The sequence below is a fragment of the Cebus imitator genome, unplaced genomic scaffold, assembly GCF_001604975.1.
Source record: "Cebus imitator isolate Cc_AM_T3 unplaced genomic scaffold, Cebus_imitator-1.0 Scaffold239, whole genome shotgun sequence".
In the NCBI taxonomy this organism is placed as follows: domain Eukaryota; kingdom Metazoa; phylum Chordata; class Mammalia; order Primates; family Cebidae; genus Cebus; species Cebus imitator.
The window spans coordinates 1,818,007-1,838,176 of NW_016107554.1; the positions used below are offsets into that span (position 1 = coordinate 1,818,007).

At 33.3% G+C, this 20,170-nt stretch overlaps 1 protein-coding gene across 1 annotated transcript in view; it reads left to right on the plus strand.

The window, feature by feature from the left end:
* Positions 1 to 20,170, plus strand: part of ZCWPW2 (zinc finger CW-type and PWWP domain containing 2) — a 155,777-nt gene that overhangs the window by 106,200 nt on the left and 29,407 nt on the right. Inside the window, exons 5-6 of the mRNA XM_017498256.2 lie at positions 4,350 to 4,467; positions 17,751 to 17,797. Coding sequence (XP_017353745.1) covers positions 4,350 to 4,467; positions 17,751 to 17,797 — 165 coding nt within the window. The remainder of the gene's footprint in view (positions 1 to 4,349; positions 4,468 to 17,750; positions 17,798 to 20,170) is intronic.

Below are 20,170 nucleotides of genomic sequence, written 5' to 3' on the forward strand. Positions count from 1 at the left end.
AGATGTAAAAGCTTGGAACAGAAGTGTTCTGCAAGGTGTGGGGAAATATATTGAATATATTGCTTGTGACATTGTAAACTTTGAGCTCCTCATTCAAAAGTGATTTCACAATAGCCTCCAAAATTTAAAATACACATACATTAAGCCTGTAATTTTATGTCTTGGGATTTATCTTTCCCATACTCTCACATGGGAAACATGACATATGGACAAAACTTTTTTTCTCAGCATTGTTTCCAATAGTGTATTAGAAACAATCCAAATGTTCACTTGGGCATTGTCAAATAAATAGGGGTATGTACACACCACATATGTGGATATACAAACATCTATTTTTCATTCCTTTAGTTCTCTCATCCATATCACCTCCTATACTACAGCCTAATTTTTTATGCTTTTTATAGATTTCTCTTCTCATAGGCTAGAATGTAAGCTTTGTCTGTTTTGTTAATGATAGATCCTGAGAGTCAAGAATATGTTGAATCAGTAAATACTGTGTGTGTGTGCATTTGTGTACTTGTATTTGTTTGTAATTCCTAAATCTTATCTGCAGGTTTTCTAGATTTAGGAATTACAAACAAGTACAAGTTTTCTGCAAGTTTTCTGTCCTGAATTTTTGTATACAACTGCTACTTGACATCTCCACCTCGATATAATTATCCTCCTCTTGGGTATTGAGAAGTCTCATATCAGCGTGTCCAAACTCTTGATCTTTCTCCAAATCTTTCTTTCTTGACAGCATGCTTGATCTCAGTAGATAGAAAATTCCATCTTTTTGCCTGCTCAGTTTGAAAATCCTATAGTAATCCTCCATTTCTCCCAAAACCAATTTTCAGGTAGTCAGGAAATGCTTTTTGCTGTATCATCAGATTATGTCTAGAATCCTAACACTTTTCACCACAGTAACTGTTACTGCCCTGGTCCACATTGCCATCATTTCTTGCATAAATTATTGCAATAGCCTCCTAACTCATTGTCCTGTTTCTGTACTTGCCTCTGTATAGCCTTTCCTCATGAAAACAATCAGAATGATTTTTTAAAAAACATTAATTCAAATCAAATATTTCTTTTATGCTCAGAACTCTATGCTAGTACCTATTTCACTCAAAGTAATAGCCAAAGACCCTACAATGGCTTGCAAAGGCCTTGATGATGTGGCCCGTGTTAATTTTCTGTAATCATTTCCTATTACTCCCTGTCTTCATCATTCAGATTCAGCTACCCTGGATGCTTTGATGCTTCTTGAATACATACGTACTCTCCCACATTAGAGGATTTTTTCTCTGCCTGTAGTACGCTTTCCTTGGATATATATATATGGCTAACTTCCGGGCCTCCTTCAGGGAGATCATGGCCTAAATGTCACCTTTTTGATGAGAGAGTTACCTTGACCACTCATTACCCACCCCGCAGCACTCATGATCACCCTGACTTTGCCTTACATTTTATTTTTTTATTACAGAGCACTTATCACCTCCTATAATATATATGGCCTTATTTTTATGCTTGATATAGCTGTCTGTTCTCGTAGGCTAAAATGTAAGCCTTGTCTGTTTTCTTCAGTGATAGATCCTGAGAGTCTAGAATATGCTGAATCAATCAATAAATTCAGCAATCTGCAAGAAAATTTAAAAATATAACTATTCATAACATTCATTATATATTTATATGTTATAGAAATATTTAATGTTATAATATATAAATTATATGATTGTATAAATATATATCTCTGGAAGACTATAAAAGAAACTAGTAATAGTTGCCTTTGGGAGAAATAGTACCTGGGATGGGAAGGAAGGCACATTCTATACTGTGAGAATTTGCACCTTATCATGTCTTCAATTTAAAAAGATTAATTTAAAAATACAAAGCATAGTTGAGCCTAATTTGGAAATCAGAATTCTTCATAAAATAGATCCTTAGCTTTTTGAGTTCCTTAGAAGGTTTTAATTTGCATTACCACTAGGTGGCACATGCCTACTGATAAGTTCCAAGACTCCCAGACACAAGTTTTAAAACAAACGTTTTCAGTTCCCCTGAGTTGTCAAAGTTTATTTTAGCTATATGACACTGATTTTTCTCAAAAAATGTTTAAAACTATTTTTCCATACTATTTCTATAGGGCAGCAGTCCCCAACCTTTTTGGTACCAGGGACTGGTTTCATGGAAGACAGTTTTTCCATGGACTGGGGGAAGGGAGAGGGATGGTTTTGGGATGATTCAAGCACATTACATTTATTGTACATCTTATTTCTATTATTATTACATTGTACTATATAATGAATAATTATATAACTCACCATATTGTAGAATCAGTGGGAGCCCTGAGCTTGTTTTCCGGCAACTAGAGGGTCCCATCTGGTGGTGATGGTAGACAGTGACAGATCATCAGGAATTAGATTCTCATAAGGAGCACACAACCTAGATCTCTTGCATGTGTAGTTCACAATAGGGTTTATGCTCCTATGAGAATCTAATGCCACAGCTGACCTGACGGGAGGTGGAGCTCAGGCAGTAATGCTTGTTTGTGCCCCACTCACTTCTTGCTGTGCCGCCCAGTTCCTAACCGGCCACAGACAAGCAATGGTCTGATCCCTGCTATAGGGAATATTATAGGAACTGTTTCTACTCTATTCCTATACACAGAATAGTATAGCAACTATTTAATGCTACAAGTTTTAAAGTGATTTTTCACTATAATTTCTAATTTAAGATTATAACATTTGACTTGCAGAAATGTCTTAAATCTGTGAAGGCTAGCTTAGACATCCTTAAAATAATTTAAAATTTCTAATATTTAGTGAATTATATCTGCCTATCTTTTCATCTGTTTCCTATGAAAAACCTTACTTCATGAATGAAATTTAGAGATTGTGTGTCCAAAAGTAGATTTTTATTTGATCCTATTGTTTTACTGCTTTTATGTCAAGTTGATCAGTGCCCAGGGCCAAATGCAATTTAACTGCCTCTTTCTGAATACTTTACATAATATACCATGAGGTGTAGGCAGATGAGTACTGCGGAGGATGCAAAAATGACCTATTGCTTATTGCCTCCATCTTCATGGATCTTTCATTTTATGGTTGGTGATGTCATGAACACAAATAACTGTAATAGAAATCATCAAGTAGTAAATCAGTAAATGAAAGTATTCTGTGTAGTGGGAGCACATAGTTGATATTAATTTGGGGAACTCTAAGAATATGGTGACATTGAGAATAGCTTTAAATATATAGTTTCATTCTCTGAATTACTTCAATATGGGTCTTAAATAGATTTATACTTCTGTGTAAAGGGCGAATTATTTTACATATCTGCGAGAAAGATATAATCTTTATAGATAGGCATTAATTATAGGTTAATAAAATAAATAGCCATATTCCTTTTGCTGGTAAATATTCAAAATGAAAATGATGGCATGAATTTTATAAATGTAACATTTGAAAACATTATAAAAATTATTTTTGGCAAGTTTTAAAATAACACTGAAAAGATTATTGGACTAGGTCAATTTAATGTTTATTTTTGACCCAGATTTTTTAAATTTTGTTTTTCTTTTTAAAATATATTCTTTGAAAACCAAATACATATTTAGAAAATGTGCTGTATCCAAGTAAAATAACTTACTGAGTTCTTATTATGCCATAAAACTATATTATTTTATTTCATGAAACCTTATGATGCATGGTTATCATTCACATTTTTTAAACAAAGAAACTAAGGCGCAGGAATTTTAAGGAACTTGTATGCATATGTTAATATCTGCTGTAACACTAAAACTAGATGTGAATAGTATTTTTTTTTTTTTTGAGACAGAGTCTTACTCTGTCACTCAGACTGGAGTGCAGTGGTGCGATGTTGGCTCACTACAACATCTGCCTCCCAGGTTCAATTGATTCTCCTTCCTCAGCTTCCCTCGTAACTGGGATTACAGGCATGAGCCACCACACACTGCCAGATTAATTTTCTTCTAATAAGAAACTTGCTTTTCAATTTGTACCACTTTAGTGTAACTGCTATGTCATTTAAAAGGAAATCAACCCTATTCTTATTAAATGTATTAATATTAACTACTTTGTTACATTCAGGGCCTTTTTGTAACTTTCTAAGTGTGAGATGAATAATATTATCACTATTATCTTAGTGAACCAAGCATCTGACCCTTTAGACTATTAATTTGCAAAATTTTCACAATTTTGCTGAATTCTAAAATAATAATTAGATACCAAAGTCTAAGAAATATACCATACAATGCTCCAAATCAGATTTAGTTCCAGCTTAATAGGTGGATTTTAAAACAAAGTTATATATTTAAAATGAATTTTACTCTTTTTTCTATATTTATATAGCCAGAAAAATGTAAGAAAAAAAAGAAATGGTATAAAAGTGCACTACAAGAAGCATGTCTACTCTATGGATATTCTCATGAGCGAAGACTGGAAATGTGCTGCTTGTCAAAACAAAAAGGTATATAATTTTTTTTCTTTATCACTCCAAAATAAGGATTTATTCAAATGCACGTTTTCCAAAATATGTTTGCTCATTCAAAAGTTTCTGTCACCCTTCATAGGAAAGTAGTATATCATTGTTTATTGGAAAATGTTTTTATATAAACAAATAGCATATATTTTGTCCCCTGAAACAATTTTCAATGACTAAACATACACTTTATTTAAATATAGGCGTTCTTGTTAGCACTTTTGTTATTTTCTTTACTCTTAGACTATCTACATAGGTCCTCTTGTGTATTTCAAAGACAAATATTTCACAATGGGAAGTCTAGCTTTAAATATGTTCCTAGCATAAAAATTTCACTTGGATATGCTATATAAAATATAGGACAAAGTATTTTCAAAATGTTGTGTTTTAAAATAAGTTCAGAGCAGGAGTAAAAGAAAAACTTCAACTTTTAAAAAATCAGGTGAAAAATTGTGATAATATTTCAGGTTAGTTTCAAAGAAAGTTTTATTGAATTCTCAATACTATGATATATAGATAGCTTTTTAAGTGAAACCATGTGGAAGATTATAGTACGTATGACATGTTTTTGTATATATTTAACTTTTAAGTTCAGGAGTACATGTGCAGGCTTGTTATATAGGTAAATTTGTGTCATGAGGATTCGTTATACAGATAGTTCATAAGCCAGGTATTAAACCTAGCATACATTAGTTATTTTTCCTGATCCTTTCCCTCCTCCCACCTTGTACCCTCTGATAAACACCAATGTGTGCTGTTCTCTATGTGCTCATGTGTTGTCATCATTGAGCTCCCACTTATAAGTGAGAACATGCAGTATTTGGTTTTTTGTTCCTGCATTAGTTTGCTAAGGCTAATGGCATCCAGATTTCCATCCATGTCTCTGCAAAGGACTGATATCATTTTTTATGGCTGCATAGTATTCCACAGTGTACAGGTACCACATTTTCTTTATCTAGTCTACCATTGATGGGCATTTAGGTTGATTCATTGTTTTTGCTATTGTGAATAGTGTTGAACATATATGTGCATGTGTTTCTTTTATTAGTATTTTTATTTTTTGAGATGGAGTCTTGCTCTGTCACCCAGGCTGGAGTGCAGTGGCGCGATCTTGATTCACTGCAACTCTGCCTCCCAGATTCAGGCAGTTCTGCTTCAGCCTTTCAAGTTGCTGGATTATAGGTTCGTGCCACCACGCCCAGCTAATTTTTGTATTTTTAGGAGAGGCAGGGTTTCATCATACTGGCCAGGCTGGTCTCGAACTCCTGATCATATGATCTGTGTGTTCAGCCTCCCAAAGTGCTGGGATGACAGACTTGAGCTACCATGGCTGGCTGCAGGTGTCCTTATAATAGAATGATTTATATTCCTTTGGTTATATACCCAGTAATGGTATTGCTGGATTGAATGGTATTTCTGCCTCTAGGTCTTTGAGGAATCACCACATTGTCTTCCACAATGGTTGAACTAATTTACACTCCCACCAACAGTGTATAAGCATTCCTTTTTCTCCTCAACCCTCAACACCATGAGTTATTTTTTGACTTTTTAATAATGGTCACTCTAGTGTGAGATGGTATCTGATTGTGGTTTTGATTTGTATTTCTCTAATGATCAGTGATGTTGAACTTTCTTTCATATGTATGTTGGCCACATGTATGTCTTCTTTTGAAAATTGTCTGTTTGTGTCCTTTGCCCACTTTTTAATGGGGTTGTTTGTTTTTTCTTGTAAATTTGTTTAAGTTCCCTAGAGATGGTAGATATTAGACTTTTGTCAGATGCATAGATTGCAAAAATTTTCTTCCATTAATAAGTTGTCTGCTCACTCTGTTGATAGTTTCTTTTGCTATGCTCTTTAGTTTAATTAGATCCCATTTGTCAATTTTTGCTGTGTTGCAGTTGCTTTTGATGTCTTCATTATGAAATCTTTGCCCGTGCCTATGTCCTGAATGGTATTGCCTCGGTTGTCTTCCAGGGTTTTTATAGTTTGGGTTTTACATTTAAGTCTTTAATCCATCTTGAGTTAATTTTTGTATATGGTGTAAGAAAGTCGGGGTGGAGGTGGATCCAGTTTCAATTTTCTGCATATGGCTAGCCAGTTCACTCAGCATCATTTATTAAGTAGGGAATCCTTTCCTCATTGCTTGTTTTTGTCAGGTTTGCTGAAGATCAGATAGTTGTAGACACATGGCCTTATTTCTGAGTTCTTTATTCCGTTCCATTGATCTATGGTTATGACACATTTTTACTCTGAAAAGAATATGATTGCCACATAAAATGATAATTTTTATTAAACTTAAATATGTTTAAAAATTTTTTTGCTTAGTGATTATAATCATTTTATATTTTACAAGGCCCCCTTTTTTTTCTTTATTACTTTAAGTTCTAAACAAATGACTCTATGGATAGAAGGATCTGGACTTTGATGCTGACTGAATTTTAAAGTAGCAATGATCTTTTTTTCTCCTTTGGAAAACTTTAATTTATATTTACAAAATGTTTATATGTGAAAAGGTTTTACTTAAGAAAAATTTAAATTTCAACCCAGCCACCTAAATTTAGGTTTTAAAGCAAATAAGTAAGTTTGCAGGGAGTGGAAAAAGAATGACATGTATACTAATCAGGTTTACTCTGAGACCAGGAGAAGACACATTTATTACTACAAATGTGATTTGATTCCTGTGCTGAAAATATAATGTCTCTGTGTATTAGCAATAAAGGTTGAATGCACTCTATTGTTACAAGTACAGTTTTATGTGTTGCGCAGACTATGCATTTCTCTTACTTAACCACAACAGCATCTTAGACATTTAATTTTTTGAACATTAATAGTTTTAAGTAACATAGTCATTTATTTTTTAAACTTATATCTATTTCTCACCAGGAATAGACTTGCTATCTCAATTGGCTGTGAGTCCTTTGACATGCTTGCCTATCTGGAAACTCTGAAGAAGGATTATTTCTGATTCTTTTTGCAGCAACAGCTCATTTTCTGGCTGAAAATCTGATTATTTTTACATGCAGTTTTATGTAATTCAGCCTGGTTCTTGAGAGCCATATGCCTAAATGCTTTCATTTTGTTTCTGAAGTAGGCAAAATAGAGGGGCATGAACTTTCAGGACTTCAGAATTCCAGTTTAGTCTTTGCCATAACAGGCTCACAATTCATTATTCACTATCTCCAAAATAGTCAATATAATCCTTGTGTCTGCTTGGCATTCAGTGTAGATTCTGGTAAAGTATTCAGCTTCTTACTGTATTCAAAAGTAGTTTTGAGAGCTAAGTAGCCACAGTTTAGATATTTCACCAAAGGTGAATAACTTAGCAGCAATCCACTTATTTTAACCCAGCAATTTTGAAGGCTCTTCACCTAACAATTTCTTTTTCAAACCTAGAAATAAATCGCCCCAATATTTAGCCTAAAGTCTTCCTAGCATGCAGAAATTGGCATAGTATTCTATCTGATGCAACTCTCTCATTGTTGAAATATGCAGGATCTTTATATATGTAAATATTGACCTAATCAGATGATAACCGTCTCATCCTCATAATTTAGTTGCCCTGTTTTTGTTATACTACTACTGTAACTAAGTAATTTTTCTGCTGGGGCTAGAAAGTTTTTTAATCATATATAGAACCATTCATTATAATTGTACTTCTAAAAATAAGTAGAGCATTATCCATATAATCTCTTTATAATTCAGCTTTAGGATTTTGTAAGATTAAAACTTTCTTACATGCTCTACATTTTAGAGTGGATGTCCCTATTTCCAACTTTTTTCCAGAATTTTGTATGTTGTTAAAAAATTGACTTGATTGTTTAGAGCAGTTTTAAGTTTACAGAAAATTGAGTGGAAAGTACAGAGTGTTCCCATATATCTCCTCCCCACAACCTCTAAACACACAGCCTCCTCACCATCAACATCCCATACTGTGAGATCCATTTGTTACAGTTGGTGAACCTACACTGACATGTCATTATCACCCAAAGTTCATAGTTTACATTAGGGTTTACTCTTGGTGTCTTGCAATCTGTGGGTTTGGAGAAATATATTAGTGACCTGTATTCACCATTGTAATATCATCATACAGAATATTTTCACTGCACTAAAAATCCTCTGTGTTCCAGCTGTTTGTTTCTGCCTCCCTCTTATTTCTTGGCAGCTACTGATTTTTTATCTATCTTCATAGTTTTGGCTTTTTCAGAATGTCATATAGTTGTGACCTTTTCAGATTGGCTGCTTTCTCTTGGTAATATGCATTTAAGTTTCTTCGATGCTTTTGCATGGCTTGATATATCTTTTATTAGTGCTGAATACCCATTGTCTATATGTACCATGATTTTTTAAAATATTCACCTATGGAAGGACATCTTGGTTGCTTTTAAATTTTGGCAACTATGAATAAAGCTGCTGTAAACATATGTGTGCAAGTTTTTGTGTGGACAGAAGTTTTTACTTCTTTTGATAAATACCAAGGAACATAACTGCAGATCATATGGTGGAATAAATATTCCGTTTTTTAAGAAACTACCGTCTTCTAAAATGACTGAACCATTTTATATTCCCACCAGCAATGAATGAGAGTTCCTGTTGTTCCACATCGTCATCAATATTTGGTGGTGTCAGTGTTTTGGGTTTTGACCACTCTAATAAATGTGGAGTGGCACCTTATTAATGTTTGAATTTACATTTCCAAGTGACATTTGATGTTGAACATCCTTCCGTATACTTATTTGCCACCTTTCTATCTTCTTTGGTGAGATGTCTTTTGAGATATTTTTCTCATTTTTCAACTGGATTGTTCTTTTTTTTTTTTTTTTTTTGCTGTGGAAGTTTTAAGAATTCTTTGTATATCTTAGATGTCATTATTTTATAGGTCTTTCTGCAAATATTTGCTCCCAATCTGTGGCTTGTCTTTTCCATTTTCTTGTCAGAACCTTTGGCAGAGCAGACATTTTAAATTTTAGTGAAGTCCAGCTTATCAATTATTTCTTTCATGGACCTTGCCTTTGGTGTTGTATCTAAATGTAATTGCCATATGTGGGGTCATCTAGGTTTTCTCTATGTATCATTTAGAAGTTTTATAATTTTGCATTTAGACCTATGATTTATTTTGAGTTCATTTTTGTGAAGGGTGTAAGGACAGTGTCTAAATTTACTTTTTTGTGTGTGCAGATGTCCATTTATTCCTGCACCACTGGTTGAAAAGACTGTCTTTGCATCATTGTATCACCTTTGCTCCTTTATCAAATATCTGTTGACTGTATTTATATGGGTCTGTTTCTGGATTCTTTATTCTGTTATGTTGATCTATTTGTCTGTTCTTTTGCCAATCAATACCACACTGTATTGATCACTGTAGCTTCATTTTAAGTCTTGAAGTTGGGTAGTGTCAGTTCTCCAACATTGTTCTTCTCCTTCCATATTGGGTTGGCTATTCTGGGTCTTTTGCCTTTCCATATAAATTTTAGAATGAGTTTGTTGATTTCACAAAAAAACTTGCTGGGATTTTCATTGGAATTGTGTTGAATCTACATATCAAGTTGGAAAGAATTGACATCTTGACAATATTTAGTCTTTTTATCCATGAACATGGAATATCTTCAAGTTTATTTAGTTCTTTTTTGAGTTATTTTATCAGAGTTTGGTTGTTTTCCTCATTTAGATCTTGTACTTTTTTTTTTAGATTTATGCTTAAATAATTCACTTTGGGGTTGTCAGTGTAAATTCTAATGTGTTTTCATTTCATATTCTACCTGTTTGGTACTGGTATGTCAGAAAGCTATTTATTTTTGCATATTAACCTTGTTTCCTGCAACCTTGCTATAATTTATTATTAATTACAGGGGTTTTTTAGTTGATTCTTTTGGATTTACTACATAGACAATCATATCATGTGCAAAGAGAATTTTACTTCTTCCTTCCAAAACTGTATACCTTTTATTTTCATTTCTGTTCTTACTTCATTATCTAGAAATTCCAGTACAATATTGAGAAGAGTGGTGAGGGAGAAAACCCTTGACTTGTTCTTCATCTTAGCATGACAGCTTCTAGTTTGTTACCAGTAATTATGATGTAAGCTTTAGATGTTTTGTAAATGCTCTTTACAAAGCTGAGGAAGTTCCCCTATCTTCCTTGTGTTCTGAGAGTTGTTTTTTTGTTTGTTTGTCAGACACTTTTCTGTGATCTGTTTATATGATCATGTGATTTTTCTTCTTTAGCCTGTTGATACAATTGGTGTATTACATTAATTGGTTTCCAATTTTTGAACTACCTTGAGTTGAATGAGTTAAGGAGTATTTTCTCTGCATCTATCTTCTGGAAAAGGTTATGGAGAACCAGCATAATTTCTTCCTATATGTTTGATAGCATTTACCAGTGAACCTATCTGGGCTTGCTGCTTTTTGTTTTGGAAGGTTATTTTATTGATTCAATTTCTTTAATAGGTGTAAGACTATTCAGATTGCCTGTTTGTGAGAATTTTAACAGAGTGTCTCTTTCAAGAAATTGGTCCATTTCATCTAAGTCATCAAATTTGTGGGCATAGAGTTGTTTATAATATTCCTTTATTTTCTTTTAATGTCCATGGGATTTGTTATAATGTCTGTCTCTTTCATTTCTATTATAAGTAATTTGTGTCTGCCTGCCTCTCTCCCTTTCCTCTCCTCCTTCCTTCCTTGTTTTCTTCCTTCCTTCATTCCTTCCTTCCTCCCTTCCTCTCTTCCTTCCTTCTTGCCTTCCTTTTTTCTTTCATTTCCTACCTTCCTTCTCCCTCCCTTCCTCCCTCCCTCCCTCCTTCCTTCCTTCCTTCCGTCCTTCCTTCTTCTTTAGAGTCTTATCAGTTTTACTTATCTTTCAAAGAACTAGCTATGGTCTTATTGATTTTTCTCCATCTACTGTCCTCAATTTCATTGATTTCTGCTTGTTTATTTTTTTTTTCCCTTTGGCTTATTTTGGATTTAGCCTGTTCTTTTGTGTTTTTCTAGTTTCCAAAGTAGAAGCTTAGATTATTGATTTTTAGAGCTTTGTTCTTTTCTGATAGATGCATTCAATGCCATAAATTTTCCTCTGAACATTGTTTTGCAGCATCCCATGATTGATAAGTTGTACTTTCATTTTCATTTAGTTCAGAATATTTTTGAATTTTTCTTGAGATTTTTTTCTTTGACCTATGTATTACTAAGAAGTGTGTTGCTTAATCTCCAAGTATTTGGATTTCCACCTTTCTCTCTGCTATCACTTTCTGGCTTAATTCCATTCTGGTCTGTGAAGAGATGTTAAATGTGTTAACATTCTTTTAAATGTGTTAAGGTATTTTTTATGGCTGAGAATGTGGTTATGCTGAATGTTTCATGTAAGCTTAAGAAGGATGTAGATTACATCCTTGAAGTAGATTACAGATGTCAAAATATCCAGTGGGTTGGTGGTGCTTTTGAGTTCAACTGTGTCTTTACTGATTTTCTTTTTGCTGGATTTGTTCATTTCTGATAGGTGACTGATGAAGTCTCCAGCTATAATAGTAGATTTATTTATTTCTCCTTGCATTTCTATCAGTTTTTGCTTCTCATATTTTGATGCTCTGTTGTTAGGTGCATGCACATTAAAGGTTGCAAGTCTTCTTTGAGTATTGATCTTTTTATTAATATGTATGCCCCTCTTTATTCTTAATAGCTTTCCTTGCTCTGAAGTCTGCTCTGTTTCAAATTAATGCAACTACTCATGCCTCAATTTCATTAGGGTTAGCATAATATATTTTGCTTTTAATTTTTCCATCTAGGCCATTAATGTTTAAAATGATTATTTTTAATGTCATGGATTATTAACTATCATATTTGTTACTATTTTCTATTTATTGACCTTTTTCTTTGTTACTATTTTTGTCTTTCACTCTTTTTCTGTCTTTGTGATTTTGAAATTTTAAAAAGTTCGCAACATAGTGAGATTCTGTCTCTACGGAAAATTCAAAAATTAGCCAGTTGTGCATCTGTAGTCCCAGCTATTCAGGAGACTGAGGATTGCTTGAGCCTGGGAGGTCAAGGCTGCAGTGAGCCATGATTGTGCCACTGCACTCTGACCTGAGTAACAGAGTGAGATCCTATCTCAAAAGGAAAAAAATAATCACGATAATTTCAGAGTGTAGAATTCTAGGTGGATGGGTTATTTTGCCAACACTTTATTTTGCTCAGCTGTTTTATCACTTGTGTGGTTTTGAGAAAAAGTTGGTTGTAATTCTTACCTTTACTTTTCTATCTATTGGTAAGGTTTTTTTTTTTTTAACTTCTTTCAAGATTTTATTTTTCATCTTTTATTTTCTGCAGTTTGAATATGTTACATAGATTTTTGGCAATTATCTTATTCAGTGTTTTCTGAGCTTCTGCATCTATGGTTTGGCATCTGATGTTAGTTTGGAGGAAATTATCAGTTATTATTGTGTTGATTTTTTTTTTGTTCCTGTATCTCTTTTCATTCTGTTATGCCTATAATGAGTATGTCATGCTTTTCTAGTTGTTCCATATTTCTTGGACATTCTGTTTTATCTTTTTTCAGTCTTTTCTCTTTTTTAGTTTTGGTGGTTTTTATTGATATATCCTCAAGCTCAAAGATTATTTTCTTAGCTGTGTCTAGTCTACTGATGAGCACATCAAACACATTCTTCATTTCTGTTACATTGCTTTTGCTCTCAAGCATTTCTTATGAATCTTTTTTAGAATTTTTATTTCTTTGCATACATTACCCATGTTATTGCATGTTGTCTATTTTTAACACTATAGCTTTTAGCATATTAATCATAGTTGTTTTAAATTCACGAGCTGATAATCCCAGCATCTCTGCCATATCTTGATCTGTTCCTGCTGCTTTCTCTGTCTCTTCAAATTTTCTTTTTTACCTTTTAGTATGCCTTATACATTTTTATTGAAAGGTAAGCATGATGTTCTGGGTAAAATAACTGTAATCATGATCCTTTAGCTATATAATAGTAAGACATGAGGGGGTGGGAAATCATTCTATAGTTCTATGATAAAGCCTCAGTCCTAGGCTGTAAACTTCATAAAGGCTTTTCCCCAACCACACACTTTCCCCACTTTTTTTTTCTTCACCTACATAGCTTGTAAAGGATGGCTAGAAGGGGCTAGAATTGGGTATTTTTCTTCCCGAAGGTGAGGCTGGGGTTAGACTTTGAAAATCCCTCAGTAGGTTAGGCTCTGATGAAATAGTTTCTCCTCAGGGCAGTCTTTGTTAAGAAGTTCAGAATGCTCTGATATATTATTCAAAATGATTGCTTTTCTCTTCCCCCTGATGGAAGCCAGGAGATAATTCTTTAATCTTCTCCTTGAGAACCTGATAGAACTCCTAAAGGTAAAACTCAAGAAAAGTGTGCCCCTGTCCCCATGACTAGGTACCCCTGGAGTTTTTGTCACAGGCTTGTTCCCACATAGCTTCTAGCAATTTGTCAATAAAAGTTCGGATTTTCCTATCCCTAAACTAGTTTCTACCCTTGTCAGGTGGGCTGATTCTCTGTACTTACTTTTTCTCCAAATTTGGGGGCATCAGTTTGCCCTGTGACCTCATTTCTCCATAGGATCTAAGAAGAGTTGTTCATTTTCCAGTTTGCTCACCTTTGTATATGTTGTTGGATTCTAGAGGCAACTTCTAAGCTCCTTATGTGCCAGACCAGAAACTAGACCGTCCTCTGCGTTTTTATGAAAATGCTCTCAGCTGTGACATTTAAACAAACAAAGACTGATGTTTTTTCAGAGGCCACGAATAGACAAGGTTTAAAAAAAATTATTTAAAGAAGAGAAACCATTGAATTATGTTAATATTTGTATTCCTCTCTAATATGGTTGTAAGTAAAAAATCAATAACATCTGTTCTGGATCATGAGTCATAACCACCTTTACTCATTTAGAACATTTTCATTTACTACCTGCAGCTCCTCTTTTGCACTTTAGAAATATGACTTGGATATAGCTCAAAGGAGGAGTGAAGGCCCTTTTCATTATCCACATCTACATTTCCTATTAACTACTTTTCACTCTTTATGATGAGAGTCCCTACATGCAGAGATTTCTGATGGAAGGAAATTAAACCTTTCTCACAAGAGAAAATTTAGCTTTTAGAAAGTTGTTAATGTTGCTGAAGTTGAACATAGACCAACTGTTAATATTAATAAAGAAATTACTACTGATCATAATGTTTTAAGTATTACATAAGAATTTTCCTTTGGCATTTGAAAATCAATGTGGTTGATACTCCCAAGATACTCTATTTTTATTGGAAGATGGTTTTTATAACTTTTGAACATAGAAAGCTCCTTGAACAACATTCACTGTTTCTGTTCCCGATTCATTGCCATAGTAGCAAATTTACATAAGAATGAGGTATATTTTGACAGGAAACATAGCAAACATCCATTTTGGTTAACTCTCTGTATACCATCCGGATACATAGACTCCAATTTTAATTTTTGAGTTTTTATTTTGTTCAATTTTAACTATTTTTAAGGTTTGATATTTCATCATAACTTTTATTCTTATTAGAGGTTTTCAAAAGAACAAAGAGTAAATTTACTTTTTTAAAAGATACAATAAAACTTATTCCATCTTGTATTACCATAAGGTTCCACTGGGTCTTTTACACATCATTAATCCCAAAATATACTATGAGATTTTAGTGATCTTATTTTTTCCTATTTCTTAAAACATGTTGCTATTTTATTATTACTCACCAATTATTTCCAACTATGTTAAAAAGATGAAAACAATTATTTAGATGGAAGAATGTTGGAGTCAACCAGAAAGGTGATACAGAGGTGAAACATATAATCACTGAAGTGTTTTTCCTAGTATTCCAAAAATCAAGATCTCTCTCTCTTTCCTTCTCACTCTCTCTCTCACACGCACACACACACACCCCCCATAATGTTTATTAGCTAAAATGGAAGTGAATATTTGTTGATTATTTGTTATCTTCATACATATTGTTAGTAGTTTTAATTAAGTAGATTATATTATTTAAATCTCACAATATACCAGTGAGGTAATCATTTTTACTCCTGGACCTAATTAAACTAAAGAGCTTTTGTGCAGCAAAAGAAACTATCTACAGAGTAAATAGCCCACAAAATGGGAGAAAATATTTGCAAGCTCTGCATCTGAAAAGGTCTGATATCCAGCATCTATAGTAAGCAAAAAATAAACAACCCCATTAAAAAGTGGGCAAAGGACATGAACAGACACTTTTCAAAAGAAGACATATATGTGGCTAATGAACATATGAAAAAATGCTCAACATCACTGGCCATTAGAGAAATTCAAATTAAAACCACAATGAGTTATTGTCACACACCAGTCGGAATGGTTATTAATAAAAAGTCAAAACATAACAGATACTGGTGAGGTTGCCGAGAAAAGGGAATGCTATATACTACTGGTGGTAATGTAATTTAGTTCAGTGACTGTGCAAAGCAGTTTGGCAATTTTTCAAAGAAGTTAAAATTGAACCATCATTTGACCCAGCAATTCCATTATTAGGATATATACCCAAAGAAATATAAATCATTCTACCATGAAGACATATGCACACAGATGTTCATTGCTGCCTATTTACAATAGCAAAGACATAGAATTAACTTAGATGCCCATTAATAATAGACTGGATAAAGAAAATACAGTACATATTCACAATGGAATACTATGCAGTCATGTAAAAGAACAGGATAATGTCCTTTCAGCAACATGGTTTGGGCTGAAGGCTATTATCCTAAGCAAGATAATGCAGTAACAGAAAATCAAGTGCTGCATGCTGTCACTTATAAGTGAGAACTAAACGTTGAGTACATGTGGACACCAAGAAGAAATAATAGACACTGGGGCCTACTTGAGGGTGTAGGGTGGAGAGAGGATTGAAAAACTACCTATCGGGTACTATGCTTATTACCTGGGTGATAAAATAATATGTAAGCCAAATCCCACAACACACAATTTATCTATATAGTAAACCTGTACATGTACCCCTGAAACTAAAAGTTTAAGAAAAATAATTATTACCCCTGGTTTATTAATAAAGAGAGTCTAAGAGCATATGCATTGTTTTATATCTTATGCTGTCTAATTTAGTAGCTGATACCAAATAAATGATCAATATAATTTAATTAATAAATTACATTTTTTCAGGAAACTGTGAGATTTTATATGAAATACATATACATTTTAAATTCTAAGTAATACTGAACACTTACTTAATATAAAATGTGGCCCCTGCCTTTAAGGAATACTCTAGTTTTACAGAATACTTAGACATGTTCATAACTTACCATAATACAAGGAGGAAGTTCCGCAGCTTAATATGACTATGATTTTGCAAAAGAGGTGGTGATTTCTCCTCTTTGGAGGAATCGTCTGTAGTAGTACATAACCTTGTATGTTCATCAGTGGAAAGAAAGGGTATTCCAGAGGGATCATCTCAAGTATACAGCTGGATATAGGAAAGAGGATAGTTCACATGTGACTAGCCAGTTGTAAGTATGAACATACCTGAGTTTCTATATTTTATGACAACAGTTGTAACCAATAGATACATATACACATATACATACTTTAGCACATATCGAAATAATATCCTAGGATAGTTTTAGGAGTGGTATAATGAGAAAATGTACTAGTAGTCTTCATTCTTGCTGAATCTTTCTCTGAGGCACTGTTTACAGCTCAGTGGTCCAAAATGGAGCTGGCAGACATTCTGGAAAAATTAGAGGTTTGTGTTCAGATGAATCTGGCCGAGCTGTATGACCTCAGGAAGGGTACTTCATTTACCTCAGTTTTGAAGTGAGGAAGGACTGCATACTTTACAAGGTTATAATGATAATTAAATAAGATATCTATATAAAGTCCTTGTCCCATGTCCAGCATATAATAGATAGATATGAAAGTGGAGGTAGCTGGGGTTCAATTCTAGATCCTATATACTCCAGAACACACAAGCTCACCAGAACCTAGAAATCAGATATACTAGACACTTACTTGAGGACATCCAACTATCCAAATTTAAGAGAGGAGATTTGCCAAATAAGTAAAAAGATGTTCATATTATTACTTTTGGGTTGCATTACTCCACTCAACTATTAGCATATTAATTAAAGGGACAATTGGAACAAAATACTGTTATAATAGTAACGAGAAAGTAGAAAATTCTAATTGTGTAACTCGGTATTTATTTGAATAGGAACATAGGCACTTTTTTGAAGCAGCCATGTTTCATTATCTTACAGATAAATCCAAAACACATGACAAAGTTGCTGCACTGGCCAAGAAAAGGGTAAGGTTGTGTTTTATTATGTAAAATATACAAACTTCAAATTTCATTTGATTAATAGTATTTTTTAAAGAAAATTAAATTATTTAAAAACAAATAATGACATACAGTGCATTTTTTCTTCTAAATGTTACTTCATTATATGTTCCCTTTTTTAGGTTGATACTAGGAAATTAATATTTATGGTTACTTATATTAATGTTATAGGACTATCAGAAATTAAAACAATAGAAAACTATAAGTAAACAAGTAAATGAGTGCTTTTACTTAAATGATATTTCATATTCATACTCTTATATACTCTTCACACTCATACTCTTATAAAATATTTTTATATACTATATTACCATACTATGTGTACACAATCTCATAGAAAATTTAAATAAAATTTGGATCTCAGCATGGCTTCTGTCTTAAACTTAAGTAGATCACAATATCAGCCATTTTAATGACTTTTATGAACCTGGTATTTTTTTAATGTAAATTGTCAGCAGCATTTTAAAAGAATTATTAAAATTTAATACATTATTCTGAATATTGTATTCAGAGAGTTGTTTACTTACTGTCAAAAACTTGACTGAGATAGGATGAACCTTGACATTCTCCTCAACTGATGATGTTCTTACTACTAAACAAAGAGAAAGAGTTGGTGCCTAAATCAAATACTTTGGGACATATACTAGTGCCACAATGAAAGGAATTATGATAGAAAGAAAAGCCTATGATGAGATTTCCCATGTTGAGCGGTGAGGCAGAGCAGATTAAGGGATGGTCAAGTGTAACCTTGAGGAACAGAAAAGGATATTGGGCATGTAACTATAGATGGCTAGGCAAAGGCTGGGCATCATGTTTGTATTCTGAATATGTACATTTTATGAGTCTTTCTAAAATCAGATTTTGTTTTATTTTTTTGCTTTTTGGCTTATGAAAGGAATTTGGTCTTTTCACTGGCTGAATAATGTTCGTGTTCCTTCGCAGAGAGGAATTCAGTATCACAGAAAACATGGATGCCCTTTATAAAAGAAAGGATATAGGTCTTATGTGTTCATCTGGAGATTTAGACAGGAATATGTGAAGTAGTGTAGTATTGTTAATGTGCACAGGTTTATTTCAATCTTTGCTAAAAGATATTTAATCAAATATTATAAAGATAATAACTAATGTTTCTATATATTACTTTATTTTTACCAGTTGTTCTTAACAAGGGTAGTACTGTCCTCAGTGCCATGGGCCAGATCTGACCTTTAAACTATTTTTGGTCTGCAATGAGATATGTACCAAAAGTAAGAGTAATCATTTATAAACTGGTATGGTAATTTGATAAAGTATTTTTTGTCTGTTGAATCTAATAATAATAAAATGAAGCTTGCGTTTTTTAATATGTCTGTTTTTTATTTCATTTTTTCTCTAGTAACTCATTTTTATTTTATTTAGTAAAAGTATAGATCTCAGATAGACTGGGGGAAAACTGATTCTTTACCACAGAAAGTTGGAGAGTTACTGTCTTAGGAGATATTTTAGAAATTTTTGGAGATGCTGTGGGTTATAGTAATTTTGGAGAATATAAGGTGTTTTACTGGGCAAGAGCTAGAGACACTAGGTATCTTAAGATGTATGGAACAGGGCTGTGTAAAACAACTGTCCAATATTTGGAATGAGTTTGAATGTTCTGCTGGAGTCAGCAAACTAGAAGTATAATTATATATTGTGTTAATACAAAATAATACTGAAACATTACATGTTAGGCTAAAAGCCAAGGAATTAGAAAGCTTGTTATAGAGAGGCAAACTGACATAGAATAGACAGGTTAAATTAGCTCTTGAAATAATTGACTATTTTACTGAACACTTTGTAACATTTTCAACTACATATTTAGCCACAAAAGATCAAAGTACAGTTACAGAGAAACCGTGGAAGGAATTTATAGATATGTAACAGGAAATTTGAGATGGCTTTTGTCTTAAAACTAAATATTACTTACTAAATTAATAGAGATATGGGAAATGCATTGATTTCACTGAATTTTTAAAATAAATGTTTAGAAATATTTTTAGTTCTTGTGTCAGTTTGCTGAGAATGATGGTTTCCAGGTTCATCTGTGTCCCTACAAAGGATACAAACTCATCAATTTTTATGGCTGCATAGTACAGAAAATCAAACACCGCATATTCTCACTCATAGGCGGGTGTTGAACCATGAGAACACAGGAACACAGGGAGGGGAGCATCACACACTGAGGTCTGTCAGGGAGAGCTAGGGGAGGGACAGCGAGGGGTAGGGAGTTGGGGAGGGATAACATGGGAGAAATGACAGATATAGGTGATGGGGATGAAGGCAGCAAACCACATTGCCATGTATGTACCTATGCAACAATCC